This window comes from Triplophysa rosa, linkage group LG18, assembly GCF_024868665.1.
Source record: "Triplophysa rosa linkage group LG18, Trosa_1v2, whole genome shotgun sequence".
Classification (NCBI taxonomy): domain Eukaryota; kingdom Metazoa; phylum Chordata; class Actinopteri; order Cypriniformes; family Nemacheilidae; genus Triplophysa; species Triplophysa rosa.
The window spans coordinates 20,107,652-20,127,923 of record NC_079907.1 but is presented as its reverse complement, the minus strand read 5'-3'; the positions used below and the strand labels follow the sequence as shown (position 1 = coordinate 20,127,923).

Genomic DNA, 20,272 nt, shown 5'->3' with positions numbered 1-20,272 from the left:
CGCTGTAATTGAATGTGCTCTTGGGGACCCCCTAGTGGCGGCGAGGCTCTAAGCAGCCGCTTAGTTCTCTTATCTGAATGGCCATTATTTATAACCATGTGAATAATTCACTAAAATTTCTGTAATGGTTTCTATTGTATTTTTTTATCAGGAAGGGACTATATGTTCATAATGATGCAACTCTATTTGCTTAATAAAATGACATTTTTATGAATTTAGTGTTTTAATAATGTTTTGATTATATAGGAGTCGTTTATAATATTAAACAAAGGCTATTACGAAAATTTAAAGTGTAGGCTACTTAATTTATGTGAATTGTGTAGTGTAGTATTTGTTTTTGTTTGTTTTGTTTATTGGTTTATAGGCTACTATGTTTCAACTAGTTAATTTGTGGTTTCTATGGTTTAAATAGCCCATGTTTTGTGATTTTGTTTGCAGTAAAACCATGGTTAGTTTTTGTAAGAAAAGTTGCATTTTAAAATCAGTCTTTTAAATCAGTCTTTATTTATTCCAATTTATACTTTATTTCATATGTAGCGTCATATGTATTACACAATTCTCATTGATGTTCAGAGGGGGTCAGAAATGTTCAAATCAAAGTGTTGGATAACATGTGCCAATGACTCATTAGTTCCTCATTAACACTGGTGTGTAAGTCCTGGGTGGGGTCTGGACCTCCCACTGGGGTCTCAACAACTATAAAAGCATCAGGATTCAGAGAGAAGAGCAGAACTCCAACAACCAGCATCAGCTCTTCGTGACCCTTCCTGGACTGAACATCTATAAAACAGTAAGTTGAATTTTGATGCTTCAGAACAAATACCCTGATACAGTTTTAGTTGATGATAAACTCAATGATAACTTCATGGATTTAAAGAAAGCATCAGATTATGGAGCACAGACAGCTCCACAATACATTCGTGTGATTCTGTGAACTTGATTCAAAGTGTTTCATCCATTTCTCTGGTGAGAAATTTTTGTGTCAAATCTTATTTTCTCTCTGTTTATCAGATGGCTTGTGGCATGAGATCCTGGACCGTGCTGGTGGCTCTTGTGATGTGTGTAATAGTGTGTCTGAGCAGCCAGGCTGAAGCGTACCCACCCAAACCTGAACCTCCGGCGGGAGAAATGGGTCCAGATGAGATGGCCAAATACCAAACGGCGCTACGACACTACATCAACCTCATCACACGACAGAGGTGAGACGAAACAAACCCGTGTCACGATGTGCTGAATATAACAGAGGAATCTTCTCTTCACTGAATTCAGTTCACACTTTAAAATTACTGTTGGACTTTATTTCATATGTCATAATAATTTCTATTAAAAAAATGATTACCTTACATTTGACTAAAAAACATTTTTTAAATGTTTATCTGGTTAATCTGTTTACAATACTGTAAATAAATAAATGTAGATTGTTGAAAGTTACTATAAGTTATCGTAACAAAAATCACAGATGTTTTGGGTTAGAGTTTATGAGCTTCATTTATTATGTGCATTTAATACATCTCAGTGTAAATTATTCAAGAAACCATTCCTGCATTGTCACATTTAATGCAATGCCAAATTTAATGCAAAAATGTACAAATGTTTTTTTACAAGAGCTTTACACACTGCTCTGCTCATGTTTCACAAAGGAAGCTCAGCGTGTCATAACCGCAAGAATGAGAAAGATCATATCATGAAGAAACAGTATACTGGGGAAAATGAGTGAAAAATATCTAATGACCCATTGAATGATGCTGTCTGGAGATTATGATGTCCATTTTTCATTGGCACCAATTTAATCCATTTTCCAGTCTGAGGTTTATTATTTGAGATTACATTACATTTGTCTAAATTTGTTTAAATATCTCTTACAGAATGCACTGTGACATAACATGGTACAGTGATCGTATAGTAATATTCTTTTACCAATATACTGAATGATTACTGTATACGCCAGGATATTTTTACGAGAACTTTAAATAATACCAAGGTACTTCCAAATGACATATTTACAGACGAATTAACTAAAATTGATGCAAAAACTCGAATGTGTGTTTTTTATGTGTACTCTACCACATGTGCGAGGGTGGGCTGCGTTGCCAGATCTCCTTCAACCTGTGCGCAACCCCTCATTATTCTGCTGCTTGTTCAGATAGATTGTTATTAAGTGGGATTCACACGTCTGCCGATTTATCTTTTCCGCGGCGTGCGCCGCAGATGTACCCTGATATTTTCTGCGAGAAATGTTACCACAAAAGGCCACAATTAAATGGTGATGCTCATGTGTTATTTTTGCTCAGTTCCAGGTGTGGTGAATTTTCTTAGACCACAGATGTGCCATAAAGAGGCTTCCGTCGAGATGCGATAGAAGAACCGTTTCTGATTCCCCAGAGAAACTCTGAGCTATATGTAGACTGGGCTTTTTTGCAACTTAGACCAGTAAATCGCCACTAAAATAACCCATCAAACACCTAGCAACCATCGATAACACCCTAGCAACCGAAAAGTCAAAATGCCCTGTCCGTTGCATCACTCGGATCTTCTCGAAGACTCATGTGGAATGTATGTGATGTGATGTTTCTCATTCTTCAGATATGGGAAGAGATCCAGCCCTGAGGCCGTTGTGGCTGAACTGCTGTTTGGTGATGATGAACAGGACATCAGGCCCCGGTGAGCAATGACAAAACATACAAATATATGCTGGTTACCCTTATGCTCATCGTTTCGCATTACATTTATGCATTTTATATATTTTTATATATATTTGAATGGGTTATGTGAATTTGAAACCTTGAGATTGGTGTATCTTGCACATTCCTTGTGACTTGAGCGACAGCACCTTATTTTCTTTCGTGTTTGTTTCTGTGCAGTGTTGAAGACAGCCTGGCATGGTGATGTCACTCCTCTCTCCTCCTCTTCTGTAGCTGGTGCATTGAGTTTCTTCATCAGTCCATCTCAATGATCATAAATGAGTTACTGAACAGCAGAGACCAGCATGAGCCAAACCCTCATTAAAAAGAGGGTTCCAAAACACCTCATGATATCTGTCACTCTCTTTCTCTTTCTCTGTCATTTGGTTTAATTTCTGCTTTGTGAAAGACAATTGTAAATAATTTATTATTATTCACTGACAAAATTGACAACTATAAAGAATAATTGAATGTTGAACACATGACTTCGCTCTTTATTTACACATTTAACATATGAATCATGTATTTCATTTTCCATCTAACTGACATGTTTTCATTTCAATCTCAACATTTCTGAGCTGGTACATCTATGTACCACTAGGTGGAGGAACAATATTATTGATCTTTTTCATGTCTAACCAGCGTCGGCTAATTATAATGGATCACAGTTTAGGCCTGCAGTTTTTGGTTTGGATTGTTATTATTTAAAAGTAAAATCATATTAAGATCATGCGAAAAATTAAATAAATAAAAATATTATACTACATATTACAAAATGGCATTTCCATAATACCCTTTTTACGCATCTTAGATGCGATGTCATTATTATGAGCTAGTATATTCCTAATAATTCAGTCCTATTAGCAATATATTTATAAATGGAAAATATCAGCAAAATGATGCTATCATCACGGCAATGCAACAGTACTTAGGATGTATGTTTTTAGAAAATTAGGCACCCTAATATTAATATTGCCCGCTTTGGTCTCCTTTCCCTGTGAAAGTATAACGTTACCTGTGTGTATAAGGTAAAAGTAAAGGCGGACTGTCTGCAGTATATGGCGAATTCCTCTTAAAGCGGCAAAGATCTCAGTGACGTCACGCAACACAGTTGCTGCGATGTGGTGGGGTCCGCAGAGAGGCGTGGAGTGCGTTTCCTCTTTAAGACTCAAAGCGTCTCAATACAACAGCAGCGCGTACCGGCGGTCACACACATCATTTACAGCGCATACACAGAGTTATTAAAACACTATATGAGCTAGTTTAAAGTGTTTCTGCGTGATAGTAGTGCAGTGTATCGGACTCGCTGGTTGCTGTTGTTTCAGGTGAATATCTGACTGGTCGCATGTGGATTATAAGCGTTAATTCATTGATGATGATGATTATGATGATGATGACAGTGTGCAGGAACTGAAGGACGTGTTGTTTCATTTCACCTGTCTCGCATCACAGGTGAGTCCACGCGTTACAGTCGGTCTCTCATTTCACTAATGTCACGGTTACTGTAATGTCATCATGTTCTCTAAAGCACAGTAGTATCATGATAACGAACTTGGTGACGTAGCTTGCATCAGAGTATTACCATTTCATAGCAGCATCACAGCATAGTGCTTTGTTTGAAGACAGGACCAAAAAAATCACGACAGTTTCATTGGTGAAGCGACAAACGCAGGCTATTTGAGTGGATGAATGTTTTTGTGCGACACATCCCTGAAAGCTCAGATCATATCACAGATCATAAAGACTGTAGATATTTACGAGATATTTAGGCATTTCCACTTTGATGGTTTCATACATTCCTAAAACATATGCTTGTATTATACAAACAGCCGCAGAAAACCATTCCAAAGTTTCATTTAATCAGCATTTCTTCTATTGTGGCCATTTCGGTCCAGTGTCTGTTGAATTTCAACCAAATCAAACCTCAGGAGTTACATTAAGTCATCCAACAATAACGTGAAAGACTGACAGCATGTCAAGACACATGAAAACTGAGAAAAATCCGGGTTATCACATTTAAAAAGCATTTTTGAACTTTTCCTAAAATATGTAGAAATTGTTGATTGTTTTATTGCTTAAAAGTGAATATGAATTTGTTTTCTTTGCAGTATTTGAGGTCTGAAAAATACTTTTCTGTTATTTTCAACCGTTTACCCAGTTTTCATTTTCTGCAAATAAATGCAAATAGAAACTAATATTGAAGAAATATTGTTAGTAGTTCACAGAATGAAAGAAAAACGATCATTTTACTAAACACATACCTATAAATAATACATTTTAAAATCAGAAAAACTGCTTTTGAAACGGTGTCTTCATTTTTTCCGCGGCTGTAGCCTAAATGGGTGATTTATTTATGAAATTGTTGCAAAAACAAAACAAAATTAAGATTAACTGAACTAAGATTAGTGCAGAGTTCAGGTCAAGTCATGTTTTTTGTCTACATGCCTTAAAGTGATAGTTCGGTCACACAAAAAATTCGTCATCCTTTACTCACCCTCTTGTTATTTCAAACCTGCTTGACTTTCTTTCTTCTGCAGAACACAAAAGAAGATATTTCGAAGAATGTTGTTAACTGGCCCCCGTTCACTTGCACTGGTTTTGTGTCCTTACAATAGAAGTGAATGTGGTCCAGTGCTTATCGCTTACCAACTTTCTTTAAAATATCTTCTTTTGTGTTCTGCAGAAGAAAGAAAGTCATAAAGGTTTTAAATGACAAGAGGGTGAGTAAATGATGACAGAATTTTCATTTATGGGTGAAATATCGGTTTAATGGGTCCGTATTAAAAATGGTAAGTGTCAACATGCAAGTCATCAGTTTTGTTAATAAAATGTTCCTATTATTACATACATTTGAGAAAGTGAGAGATAAGCATATCCCTGCCCATTCTTTCTGTTATTATTTGTTTTATTTATTTATTCTTGTGTAGTTATATTATATATTTTATTCAGTCTCAAAGTTGTTAGACAGTTATATTTATTATGTTCATTTTCTTTGTTGTTATTTGTGTTTTTTAAAATAGTGTTATTTTTATGTTTTATTTTAGATATAATTTACTTTCTATACTTGCCATTTTTATTTGACTTGACTGTATTATATTATTATTGTTGTGACATATATGTCTGGCTGTTTACCTGTTATTTTCCATGTATGTGCTGGCCTGTGTGGGAAAATTGGCACCTGTTTAATCTTTGCGGCTCTTTCCTCCGTCTCATTCATAAACATGACATGACCTCTCTGTTTATTCCACACGGTGTATGACAGCTTTCCCACATGTGTTGCTCCAGGGAGCGTTTCCATGAAAACCAGTGATGTAGTCAGTGCACTTGATAAAGAGAGGTGACGGCGAAGCACCATCGACGGAAGAAAATCTCAGAAGGTGTGAGACGTTTCATTGATAGAATCGTATCTAAAATCATGATTGGCTATTCAATCGCACATTGATTGAATATTAGGGACTTTTACTGGATGTCTGCTCTCTCAGTGGGGAGTGTATCATGCACCATGTGGCACAGAGCTTTGTATATTGCCATTTCAGAGACGACAGCTGCCGAAGAAAAAAACTCTTTTAATCATCTCGGGACCGTGAAGACTTCTGAAACATGACCACGGATTGTTCAAACCTAAATTTCGTCTGCTTACTTGAATAATGCACAGGCATTTATTAAAGAACATTAATTCGCATTTCTGAACGACTCGACGCAAAATGCTATTAACAAGATTTCCTCTGTCATTTTCTTGTTCTTCTGGTCCATTCAGAAAGCCTGTAGTAGAGGCTCTTGGGATTTGCTGTGTTGCCAGGCAACCGTCGCTGCAACTGCGCAGTCGGAGAGCTATCGCTACACTACAGATAGTGCCGACCTCCCACTGTCATGACTGCTTTTGTTTAAGCTAATTGAGCTTGTGTGTGTGTATATCTGTAGCGCAGCTGTTTAACACATTATTAACATTCATGAATCATGGATACAGAGAAAACTAGGTTTTAAAATATTGGGAAGAAAATCGTGCGTGTGGGTGCTTATTGAACCTCGTCCGACCCCAAATATCAGTGATGTTCTGGTCTCTAGGTATGACTCTGCTCATTCAATGAGAGTGTTTATGCCTGTTTATAATACACTTATCCTTAACCAGTCACACAGCATTAGTTGTCATTCGTATCCGCTGCATAAATGTGTGTACGAGGGTCTGCTCAAATCTTTAACCTCCAACATGTGCAATTTTAATAGTGGCGCTTGACTTGGCGAACATTTCATTCTTGCTTAATTGAGCAGTATTTATCTCTCCTTGTAAATGCTTTGTGACCGGAACGGTCCGCCCGATCAGTGCATTGAATTACCTAAACAAAGCCAATCGTTTTGAGTCACGCTGATGAGATAATTGGCTGGCAAATCACAATAAAAATTTTAAAAAGTACATTTTTGGTAGTGCATTTTTTGAATTGGATAAATCTTAGTTTTTTTAAGTAATATTTCAGGGGCTTTTATGCCTTTAATGGGACAGAATAATGGAGAGCAGACGGGGGGTGTTGGGTTAGGGGATTGGGATTGGCAAAGGACCTGCTGACATGGGGGGGTTCTTAACCCGTGCCAGCCCCGATGGGCTCTATTCCCTCCTGTCAATCTATATTGAAATTAAAAACTGAAATGTATACGACCAACATACATGTTTTACATTCTTCCTTATTATTGATCATCTTCCACACCTCTGGCACAGGCGCTGTGCTATCTACATCAACCTGAAACTTCAATGAAACAACTTTTTAAAACACTTAGTTATTGCAAACCAATATCGCTCTATCGGGCAGCCCTAATCAGATCACAAGGTCAGCTTTTATTACATGTTTTTTTTTTAGACAGATTGTGCTGAACATCCAAAACAATGCTTTGGATAAAGTCTCCGCCAGTTGGAAAATGTGTTTCAGTTTACATGTCAGCTACTAGATCTCAGAGGAATGAAATCACTTCAATTTAATACAGAAGTGTTTTAATGAAAATGTGTGTAACGGTTTTGAAAGGTTGTGCTGTATTGTGAGTAAAGACACGATTTAGCTGTGACTGTATTCGCAATATAACACTGTTTCTTGTATCTTGTTGTTTAATTTAAAGCATCGTCCTCTGCTCAACGATCACCATCTTGGTGTTCGGCTGTAATTATTATTTAATGCAATCTATGTCGTTGCTATGGTGAGGAAAAGGAAAAGCCACATTTGTGCGCGAGAGGCGCTTCAGCCATTTTCCAATGTAAAGTAAGGAGAAGCCTGACCTGTGGGAACTGAATAGTGCTATTTTTAGCTCTGACTCCAGAGGACCTGTGGATTTCTGCCTGTTTTAAATGTTGTTTTTTAGTACAGACTACAGACCTGTGCTTGAAGTTAGTCCCTTTGGATTGTTAAGGTGTTGATGTTAAATTGCAATATTTGTATATTTTAGTTTAATTTGCTTTCGCCCCTTTGATGTTGGGTTTAGGGGTGGAGCTTCATTCTTGCTCTTTTAATAAGCGTATGTTTTTGTGCGATTTATGCAAAAAGCTTCGTGTGTAAAATAGCGACGTCGTAGAACCAGTTATCTCCCAAATTTGACTGCATTGTAGTTTAAAGGGATACTTCATGGAAGTCAATGGGGGGGAAATCTGGTTATAAGCATTCTTCCAAATATCTTTCTCTGTGTTCATCAGAACAAAGAAGTGTATACACATTTGGAACAACTCGAAGGTGAGTAAATGATGACAGAATTTTTCTTTTTGGGTGAAGCATCCCTTTAATGGGATGGTAATGGGGCTAATGGCAGTTCATTTACAGGTTGGAAGTTCGTCCTCAAAGAGGTCACTCTTATGAAACCTCATAAAGCACTGACGCTGCAGATGAAGAACAAATAACAGATGACTTTGCAGGTGCCTGATGTGAAATCAAAGCATGACAGTCTTTCGACTGAACGTTGTTTTAGCTGACTTTAGGCAAGGTGGGTGAACGGTGACATCGCTATGTGCTATGTGTGTAAATGTAACTTTGTTCTACTGAAATGAATGATGTTTGTTATTCCACTTGATTTATAAGCTCAAGTCAACAAGTGACTTATTTCATTTGACTTCATCGTGACAGAATACACAAACTCAAACTTTTGCTAGGCTGTGCACCACCAAATGTTTAATGTTTATATTGAACAGAAGTCTTATTGTTTTCAAGCCTTTTTGTCAAAGCATTTGATTGTGGCAGTTTTTAGGTTTAGTAAGATAGTTGAGCTTTGTTAGGAATGTATGTAGCATGTGTCCTTAGTCTGTTTTTTATGTAAGCTCTTTCAGTATTTAAAGAAAAATATGTTTTTCTGAGGGATTTGTTTGTATCAGTCCTGCATCTTATCTCCTGTCAGTGACACACACACACACACACACACACACACACACACACAACGTGTACAGCTGTCGAGGGTCCTGAGCTCACAGGAAGAGCTGATTGTTGGGTTCTGTGCCACTGACGGAAGCAGATGTCACAACAGACATGTTAGAGAAAGAGAGAGACACACACAAACAGAGAGATGGCTTAGTGCTCCTGACTACAAATAGCACACTACCATACTTCTCATGCTGTTAGTGTGCAGTATGTATACCCAGAGGAAAATGTTATTGGTCATAGGTTGCTCCTTTATAGTTCAGGAGATCTGATGGATAAAATCAAAAATTCGTCATCATTCTCTCATCTTCTTGTCATTTCAAACCTGTTTGACTTTCTTTCTTCTTCAGAACACAAAAGAAAATACTTAATGTTAACTGTCACCCGTTAACGTTCATTGGTTTTGTGTCCATACAATAGAAGTCAATGGGGTTCAGCGCTGTTCGGTAACCAACCTTCTTCAAAATATCTTCTTTTGTGTTCTGCGGAAGAAAGGAAGTCATACAGGTTTGAAACGACAAGAGGATGAAAGAATGCTGACAGAATAATTTTTTACAAATACTTTTTTGTATATTAATTATTTATGTTACAAGTTTTGTTTGGTTTCCAACATCCTTTAAAAGATCAACTTTGGTGTTCTGCAGAAAAAAAGAAAGTCATACAGGCTTGACATAACATAGGGTAAGTTAATAATGAAGAANCTTTCTAAGATGTTTAGCAGATGTTTTTACGCAGCAGATCTCCAGATCTTTAGCAGACGTATAACAGACGTTCAGACGTCTCCGAGACGTATTGCAGATGAGCAAACTATGTATTTAAGATGTCTTGCAGATGTAAATGCAGACGTCAAATAGACGTAAACCAGATGGATTGTGCTATCTGGGAATGTTATATGATTTGGCTTGTTTGTTTGTTTGGTTGGTTTGTTTACATGTTAGTCATTTTTTTGTCTTAAACAGCCCAGGTCTGTTCCCAGGTTTTGACATTAAGTTAAGGAGACTGGAGAAGAGCATTGGAGCGTTCACACATGCTTACTCAAGCTGTCTCTCTCTCTCTTTCACACACACACACTCATTCAGCTGAGTTATACAAAGCCTTGCTGAGATGCACAGTCAGAGTTAAACAGCTTCAGTCAAACCTGTGTGTGTGTGTGCTTGCGCGTCTTTGTTTGTTTGTGTGTGTGCGCGCGCACATGACATTGTTAACACATTGAATTTCTTTATTAAACTCTATGTCCAGTTGTGCGGTCAAAATTGTATTAAGGCGCAAAAATGCCAAAAATGTCTATATATGATGTTAATATGACATCACAGTTATTTTTCTGTGTGGGCAGTCAATGTTTCACAGCATTACCGATACATTATCGGTAAAAGAAAACAGAAAAAATGTAAAGTGTGCTGTGCGTAAGATGCAAGAAGTCTTTTTTTGGGTTTCTTGGGTTTAGGACTTATAAAATAAAGCGTGACGCCGGCATTACAGCTTACATCAGTGTGTTTGCCAAATGAATGTTAGTTGAGGAGTGCAGTCTGATAGAGCTCATTAGCTGAGAGTGTCTCTATAACTCTCATGGTCGTGAATCACTGTTTCCTCTACATGGATTCAAGCACTAGCAAAGCTGACTAACACTGCACTGCTGTCTTTCTCAAATGATTTCTTCATGTATGAATTACATATCCAAGTTAGGTTTTAGCTTAATAATAGTTTGAAATGTTTGCTGGATTTTGTTCATTGTGTGTTCAGTGATGTGCCTGTCAGACCAAGTTCATGGGTTCAGATCGTAAAGACTGTTCCTTTTCGAGAGAGGTTTCTCAACATTGCGTGAAATGTAATATATTGAAGCTTTATTGCACAATGACAGTAGAAATGAAAATGGAACTGGCCAATGTCGGTCAAGACGGCACTTAGGGGCGTGGCCACTGCCCCTATATAGTACACCGTCTGGACAGCATACCCTCAGAATCTTTCTCCGTCACTTACCTACGCGTGCTGTTGAGGATACACCCAGGAGAAGAGGAAGAACTAGGATCCTTCTACTCGTGTGTTCCAGCATGCCTGTGTGTGCCTTATGTTCCAGGCCCATCGACCCACAGGACACGCATGGACACTGCATGCTCTGCCTGGGTCTGGCCCATGCGGAGGCAGCTCTCTCCGATTCTAACTGCCCGCACTGTGAGGACCTTCTGGTGCGGGTGCTGAAGGTTCGGAGAGTTTGTTAGGCAGCGTCCCGCCGCCAGCGAGCCGCTGTCGGGACTGCCGCCCCTCCCCCCTGGGAGATGAAGTGCCGGACCGCCGTCAGCGCTCTCGGGTCTCTGGTCTTCTTCGCCGATTAGAGTCCGATTTGGCGCGTAGGGGGACTTGTCAGGGACCTGTCAGTCCGAGAGGGAGCGAGCGGAGTGGGATGCCCCCCCTGCGCTTCACGCGCTTCTCGTCCGTGTCCTCTCCAAGGCTGTGCAAGACCTCGGCCTCGAGTGGGACTCCCCCGAGGAGACGGCGAGGAGTAAGCTGGCCACTTGGTTTCTGCAGCCACCACGGTGCCCAAAAGAAATGCCCGCCCTTTTTCCCGATGTTCACAAGGAGGTCATGACGTGCTTCAGGATCGCCATATTCGCCTTGGTGGGTGGGGCGGAAGCCCTCAGCTAAGCGCGCATTCTTACATCCCCCCCCCCGTCCAGCAGGCGATTGCAATCTTCTCTGCGGTCCGAGGCTGGGATGACCGCCCACATAGCGGAAAAGGCGTATTCCGAGGCTGCCTCCGCTCTACACAAATTCAGCAGTTTCTCACACAATGAGCAAACCCTTTCCCATAGGCTTTGCCTTGTGTATGTGCTGTATAATTGTATAATTCTCTTCTACGTGGTAGATCCGGGTTTGATTCCCGTCTTAACCATCACTTTCCATGTCCAAAGTACACCGTAATGTGTTTTACGTGTGCGTTATATCTTATGTTTATACGGATTTGAAGCGTCTGTAATACCTGTGTAAATCCTTTTGGCTTAAAGGGTGCAGGCTTTCCACCAAGTGGCTTGTGATACTTCCATGGAAGCAATGCTGCCCATGTGACTGTGTGTGTGTGACACAGAGGGTGGTGCTGTTCAGTTTGTATATGCTCAGCCTCACTACCTAGTGTTCTTTGCCTCCAGCTCCCGGTACGGCGGTGTCCTGTTGTATGCTTGATATACATTGGGTTTTCAGTGCTCCTGTGTACGCAGGGCTAAGCCCCCTGTATTGAGCAACGGATCTATGTAGCTTTAAACTCCCCTGCATGTATGGCAATTGGTAGAGCCGTGTTATTATGAGTTCACAACGCCCCAGTCACTCGGTGCTGTTCCCTAGATTTGCCCACTACTATGAAATGTGATTGACTACCTCGCACTACGCGCTGTTATGCAATCTAGTTTTGTCACAGATCACCCCACTTCAGCGGTGTGATCTCGGTTGCAGTTGGCAGAAAGCGCCGGTGCTAGGAGTGGACATTCACGAGAGTCAGACGTGGTTCTGCCGTTCAGAGTTACGGCTTCACCATGTTTTCTCGCCCCAAGTCTAATGATAGTCACCGTCCTGTCCTGGACCTTGCCCATCATTGCGCGCTTATTATGTGCCTCCTATCACTACTGAATAGATCCTCGCTTGTTGCGTTCTATCATATGTGTGGCATATCCAGACAGCCCCTTATATCAGGTGCTTTCGGCCATTCACAGATCGTCATACGGGTTATTGTACCCCAACTGAGCCATATATTTGTTTTAATCCAGTCAACCCCTCGTCGTAGGCGTTTTCTGAGATTCATGTGACCATTCTGAATGTGAATTGATTCAGAGAGCGAATGTATTTGCGTCCCTGTTATTTTGACACGTGGCTGGATTTTCTCGGTACGAGCTCATCTGTGAGGGTTCACGTGGGCGACTGATGTCTGCTCGCGACGGAGGAGAACGCGCACTGCGTTTATTTTTCTCCCTGTCATGGGTCCACCTGTAGTGGATGTGCTAATAGTACTCTAGCCAAGTGCCAGCTAGCCGTTTCCGTTTATACAAAACGGTTCCCCCTATCTGATAAAGTTCACCGGTTCTCTTTAGCTGTTCCTATTGAGTCGACAGACTCGAATGAACACCCCAACTCCGAGCTGTACACCGGCATGTGTGGGTAGTCTGTGGGAACGAGGACTGATCGCATTGTCACGACTCGTGTTGGATACACTATGGAGCGTTTAGCCCCTCTAGGAGGTGTTTTCATGCTCTTAATTTGTGCTCTTGAGTGCGTGTATGGTGCATTACGAATGGCTACGACCCGGAGCACTGTCCTGTGTCGGACATTTTAACGTTAGCCCTTATGACTGTTCCACGCAATGTTGAGAGACCTCTCTCGAAAGGGAACGTCTCTGGTTACTGTTGTAACCTCGGTTCCCTGAGAGGAGGGAACGAGACATTGCGTAAACTGCCGTGTTTGCGTACTCAGATCGTCGCGCTGTAATGTTCAGTCAAAAGAGGGTATGCTGTCCAGACAGTGTACTATATATGGGCACGCCCCTAAGTGCCGTCTTGACTGATATTGGCCAGTTCCATTTTCATTTCTACTGGCGTTGTGCAATAAGGCTTCTGTATAGGTTTGGAGAAGAGGATTCCCCATAGCGTACCACGCAATGTCTCGTTCCCTACTCTCAGGGAACCGAGGTTACGACAGTAACCGGAGACGTTTCATCTTAACAACATAAACAAACGTTACTGCGCATGCGTACTTTTGTGACCCCAACTGAACTTCCGGTACACATTCACAAACAATAGAGTGCCTGTAGATTATTTCTGATAACAAGCAAAAGAAACCGAGAAGAACTGTTACTTGGCTAAACTTGTCTCTCCAATATTTTGAATTTAGACTGCGATACCAAGCTCAACCGCTAGATTGCAATGTACCATACGGTTTGTTTAAATGCGACCGAACTACAGGACCCATTCAACAAATTCTTTATTTGATAAAATGAACATACAACAAGATTCAACAAATCGTTTATTAAATACAATTATTATACAGTAATATAATAATACAAATTATATGAACATAAATTAAATAAAACATTAATAGTTATATTATTAGACACTAGCCAAACACAAACCGGAAGTTAACTGGGGGATGCGTGCGCGACCGATGAAACGGTCTATAGAATAAATGCATACCTGAAAACAAGTATACAATGCATTCTATGTACTTCAAGCTGTTTTGATGAAAGTGCCAAATAAATTAATGTTTAGCCTTAAAGCCACAGTTTGTAAAATCCGCCGCTAGAGGGCGCACATTCAAAACAACATATGACGCCATTGACAGCGACTCCAAGGCCCCATGTCACTCTTTAAAATAGAGATTTTCTCACGATTTACAAGTAGTTGGAAACATTTGAGATATTGTAAGTACTCATCTGAAAAAAATATATAACACTGGCCTAGTGGTTTTTGGATATTTTACTGCAAAATTGTTACAAACTGTACCTTTAACTGATTCAGGGACAGTTCATTAACCCATGAATGTTTTCTGACATTGAAATGAAATGTATAGTAATGTATTTCAGGCAGTGAGGATTGATTTGTGGTAAATGTTTGAGCTGATCATGTAATAAATGTTGTTTTTTACAAAGAAACTCATTCTCTCTATCTCTCCCCTCTTTCTCTCTAGCTGACCGCAGACTCGTCTGATACGCAGATAGACACACAAATCAACAAAAATGCCCGTGGCATCTGCCAGTTCTGACTCAGGTAAGAAGCACTTTATTAATAATTTATTAAACAAAAGACACACAAAAGACTTTTGTGAAATAATGAGCAGGGACAACTGTAAACACACGAGTCAGCCATTTTAGAGAAACCTCACATTTTAGAACAGTGATGAAAAGTTTGTGCTTCATTGATCATCCGAATCTGATCATCAGCAAAACTTTTTTACACCGTCATAAGTTCGGAGTGATTCGAGCGCTTCCTTTATTCCATACACACAGAAGAATAACGTATGGGATTCACTCCTCCAAATCCAAGGATTTTTTATTTTACGTTGAATTTATTTCCATTTTGAAATTACAGTAAATGGATTTTTACAATGTTTACACAAACCAGCCGAAGAGTCGTGTCATGAGTACACAATACATCATTGCATTATCCCTGGATAACTTTCGATTCACTAAATGTTCGTGTTGTTTTGTATTATATGCGCTTAATCATTGTGATTGCCAAAAAAACACAGACATCTGACACAGTTTTACTAACTACCTGCCGTTCCCACTCATGACCAGGATCTTTTGTAGCAGGGAGCACTGTATCTTTGAGTTTCAAACGATCTGCAAATCCATAGTTGAACTGGGCCTTGTTTTTTAAACAAAATGACATATCCTTTTTGAGCATGTTGATGGGCGTGCTCTTCCAGGAGAAGTGCCCATACAAGGAATTCTGCCCTTAATGACATCATACAGGGCCATAATAACAAGGTGATGATTTGATCATCTTTGGTGTAGTCAGTATTTATGTAGAATTTGCAGAAATATTCTCTTGTCATTTTATCAAACAGTTCTTTGAGGTGTCACCCTGAGATGATTTTGATACAAAATTGAAGGAGTTCACATTGCTTCTTATATTCACTGATTTTTTTTCATTATTTGAGGACCAGGTCATCCATTTCAGAAACATTTTTAGTAAATACAGTTTTTGTTCTGTTACGAAAGAAACTAATATGTTTGCACATTTATTTTTTGGACACAAAAATTATTACAGATATTTAAGATATATTTATATTATTTATAGAAATTTTTGACTGAATAGTACCTAAAGAACTAAAAAAAGCAATGGTTCTGGGGATGTTGTATGTAACGTGTAATTGCGTTACATGTATATGCGTCCGTCTCGCTAATGTCTTCACTTTGCGTGCATTCGCGTTAATAACTTCTGACTGTTCCGGCCCAAGCGTCCGATAAGTGCCGATACTTCAGATGGCCGGACCGCCCCTGGGCATGTTTTTATTAATCCTCCAGTCTTTCTTGTGATTTTGCAGTTGACATCATGTATAAGTGCAGCTTTGATGAAAGATGACTCGATGAACATCCTAAAGAGAATAACAATGTTCTTATGAGACGTCATGAAGCGAATAACAATGTTCTTATGAGACGTCATGACCTTATAGATGATGAAATCGATCAAGGAATACATTTTATAATGTGTTTATGCAGTTGCTGGGGTGTTCAGGGTGGTTGTAGTGTACTATAGTGTGTTAACAAGAGCATTCTGGATGTTTCTATGTTGTCAATAGTGCCCTCAACCCTCAAGTTGTTCCAAACCTGTATACATTTCTTTGTTCCGTTGAACACAAAGAAAGATATTGGGAAAATGTTAGCAACTGACATCGGGGTAGTCAAAAAATGGTAGTCAATAAAATACCTTCTTTTGTATTTAACAGGACAAAAAAATACAGGTTTTTTCTACTATGGTAGTCAGTGATGCCACAGAAATCTCAGTTGCTAACATTCATCCAAATATCTTTCTTTGTGTTCAACAGAACAAATAAATTTGTACAGTTTTCGAACAACTTGAGAATGAGTGATGTATGACAGAATTTTTGTTTTTGGGTGAAATATCCCTTTAACTCTCGACAAACTTCTAGTGGTTTCCAGTTTTATCTTCTGATAGGTAAATGGCAAATGTTGTGGAGCAAAGTTTCATGAAAGTTATGTAAAAGTGTATTACTGTATTAAATCTCTGTATAGATTCTTAAAGACTGAGAAGAAAATGGTCACTTTAGAACTAAACTGAATGAAAATGCAAGAGGTAAACAGAGTCAAGGTTTATATTATGAATACTGGCATTAATCGAGTTTAAATACATTATAATGCGTCATGAATGCTGTTATAATGCATCAAATGTTCAGGCCTTAAAGAAAGTGTTACTAAAAATATCTCCTACATCAGATGTGCTTATGTATGTGTGGCGAGAGACAGACAGGAAAGGGCACACAGAATTAGAGGTGATAAACCAGGGTCCAATTAGCTTTGTGCATGAGAGCCCTTCATGTGTTTGCTATGGCTGCCCAGAGAGAGAGAGAGAGAGAGCGAGCGAGAGAGAGTCAGCCAGCTTCCATTATTTCCAGGCTCCTTTCTCTTTTTCTTTCTCTCTTTTTACTTTTGTTATGAGGTTCAAAATACAACTGTTAATAGTGGAATACATACCCCTGCATCGCCGATCCTTCCTATATGCAGACTGCGCAAGTTGCGTAGGGCATCTGCACCAGCGCCCCTTGCGTAGGGCCCCTTGGAGTACCGAATCAAAAATGCTATTGTAAACTAGACACTATTTTTAAAACCTGCAAATTTAACTTTAGATGAATTATGTGGAAATACATACTCGGTAGGTGCAAAAATATCGGTACAGCAAACTATTGCAATATTTTTGTTCACGAAAGTGTATCGAAAGTCCAACCTCTACTATCGATACATTTATTAAAATTAAGTTTTAACATCATATACAGTTCATTCGCCCATTGTCTCAAGCGGGAGCGAGCATGGTGTGCCAGCTTTCAGAGTCGACGGGTGGGTGCGCTTTGATTTTAATGATGCGTGTTTAGTGTTTAAAATAGTAATTTCAGTTTTTTTCATAATTAATTTACTATAAAAGATATTGTAAATTTGGCTAAATAAAATAAAGAAGACTATAGAAGCTAATTGAATGAAGAATTTGAAGAAGGTCCATCAAAACCTATCAGGGGTATCTGAAATATGTCATTAAATTGTGACTTGAGACGACTTCATGCGGAGTTAAAGAAATAGGAGGATGTGGATGTGGATGTGAATGTGAATAATAATTGTGGGTCCGGGGATTTAACAGCTTGCTATGAAATGATAACTTGACTTGAGTCTGAACACACTTCAATGAACTCCATGGACTAGTCAGATGGATTTATAAATATTGTACTTTTGCTGAAGTATAAAAATATATGCACCTTTGTGAAGGTGTATGATCTGATCTGTGATAATAAAGTTTTATGATAGTGAATTTAAGAAGTAATATTGATGTTGTCAGGTCTGCTGTATGTTTGGTTAAAAATTTCAAATGAAATTCATGAACTTATTTAGGCCAAAGTCTGTTTACTGAAGTCGTGCCACTAGGTGGCCATGTTTGCAACGCCTCTGGCCAGATATTTACGTCATAGCAAGTCCACATTGAATTAAACAGCATATTTAACAGCATATTTCCTATAATTAAATATGACATGAACTATATGAATTCCTTCCCATTCATTGTAATGGCAGTGGCTCATCTTGTTAATATTAAAGGTGTAGAATGGGATTTATAGCGGCCACTAGCGGCGAGTTTGAGAATTGCAACCAATCTCTCAGTCCAAACATGACGGTGGCCACCACAGTACAAAAAGATTTTGTCGGCTGAGACAGCGTGTCTTCTCATGTTGACGCAGGGAAGAGATCATGCGGGCATTAGAAAGACTGTAGTAAGAGCCATGTCTTATTTATTACATAAAATAAAGGGTCTGTGGATTTTAAGTATAAAAAGAAGGATAAAAGTCAGGCATGAGCTAGGACCTGCGTTAATATTAAGACTTTCCAGCAGAGATGCGTTAGGACCCGCGGTACTAAGGCTTTTAGCAGAGAGACCAGGGGCGGACTGGCCATCTGGCGTACAGGGCGTTTTCCCGGTGGGCCGCTAACGTATGGGGCCGGAACGGAGGCGGTGGCCGCTAACATATGGGGCCGTAACGGACGCGTTTGCCGCTAACATATGGGGCCGTAACGGAGGCGTTGGCCGCTTAGACTGACATATTATAAATGCGAATGCATGCAACGCGAATGCAAAAGACACGTATGCATGAAACCCCCCGTCGACAGATTCGGTGGAGGGCCGATGCGGGCCTAAAAATGCCAGGGCCGATTTTTCTTCCCAGTCCAGCCCTGGGAGAGACTCATAGATATCTATGGAGATACTTTCCAGCAGAGAGACATTGGAGAGAAAGATGGTCTACAAATCACCCCCGAGGAGGTTGCTTTGATTCGGACCAGTATGTTTTTCTGTTTGTTAGAACCAAGATATGTTTTTTTTTGTAATATTAGCTGTGTAACGGAGCATCATTGTTTATCTGGAACCAGTGTGCTGCTGGTATATACTTATGTCGTCTTCGCTTACTTTATTCATTTGCGTGGTCTAAGGCTAAGCTATGATAAGCATATGACTAAGCATTTTATGCTTGCATTGCACAGCACGTTTGAGGGCAGAGCTAGCTAACATTAAATAGCAACGCTGTTAAAGGGGTTTGATCTGACAGCAAGAGAGCAGTTTAGAGTAAGTTAGTAGATGTTTTTAGTGTGCGTTTAGGGCTACTGTACAAAACATGGCAGCGAATTCAATGTATGTAGGCCCGCTCTGTATGTAGATAGAAATAATAAAAACATATGAAGACATCGTTTTGTATATTATATTGCATTTCTGTCAATAGATCATCAAAAAATCCCATACTGCTACTTTAATATCTTTGTTTAAGCATAAGCCGCTAGCTTATGTTTGCAGACATAAGTAGAATAAAGCTGTGTAAATATGAAGTGTGAACATGAATAAAATAAGGCTGTTCATTGGGAGATACAATCACATAAATTGATATTTAAAAAAAGTTTGACCAATTAATAGAATTTGTTTAGCCGGATGTCACGCTGAGGTTGAGTTAGTGTGAGTGTAAAGGAACGTTAAACTATCCAGCAGTAGTTTTGTGCCAGGAAAGGATGAAGATGAGTCAGAAATGTGTGCTGTCACAGCTCGTATCGGATTGTGCAGATGCTGCCTTAAGACGAAAATATGGATGGGCATAAAGTGACAGTACACACTGTAACAGATGCTTATTAAACATCATTTAAATAGCCTAAATATACTTGAGGTGCGATGTAGTCCATCGCATTAATTCATTTAGCAGATGCGTTCATCTAAACTGACTTATGCGCAACATTCAACATTTTATCTTAAAGAGATAGTTCTGCAGAACACAAAAGATGATATTTTGAAGAAGGTTGCTAAGCAACATTGTCTCCCATATTGACTTCCATTGCATTGGACATAAAACCACTGAGACATTTCTCGAAATACCTTCTTTTGTGTTCCACAGAGGAAAATAACATCCCTTACGGAAATATCCAACTGGAATCTTGAAGGATGATAGTTCCAGAAATCCTGTTGAGAAAACCTACAG

The 20,272-nt window shown here is 39.4% G+C and overlaps 2 protein-coding genes across 4 annotated transcripts in view; both read left to right on the top strand.

The window, feature by feature from the left end:
• The first annotated feature begins 722 nt into the window (after nt 1-722).
• Nucleotides 723-3,130, top strand: pyyb (peptide YYb). The gene is made up of 4 exons (XM_057358890.1): nt 723-790; nt 1,012-1,199; nt 2,584-2,661; nt 2,862-3,130. The coding sequence occupies exons 2-4, from the start codon at nt 1,012-1,014 to the stop codon at nt 2,884-2,886; spliced, it is 291 nt and encodes a 96-aa protein (XP_057214873.1). The 5' UTR covers nt 723-790; the 3' UTR covers nt 2,887-3,130.
• Nucleotides 3,131-3,867: 737 nt separating this feature from the next.
• Nucleotides 3,868-20,272, top strand: part of mpp2b (MAGUK p55 scaffold protein 2b) — a 29,680-nt gene continuing 13,275 nt past the window's right edge. For 2 of the 3 annotated variants that reach the window (XM_057358539.1, XM_057358537.1), the window contains exons 1-2: nt 3,868-4,133; nt 14,726-14,805. In XM_057358539.1, the coding sequence (XP_057214522.1) occupies nt 14,775-14,805 (31 nt within the window). In that variant the 5' untranslated portion in view covers nt 3,868-4,133; nt 14,726-14,774. The remainder of the gene's footprint in view (nt 4,134-14,725; nt 14,806-20,272) is intronic. The other variant, XM_057358538.1, reaches the window with a different exon arrangement.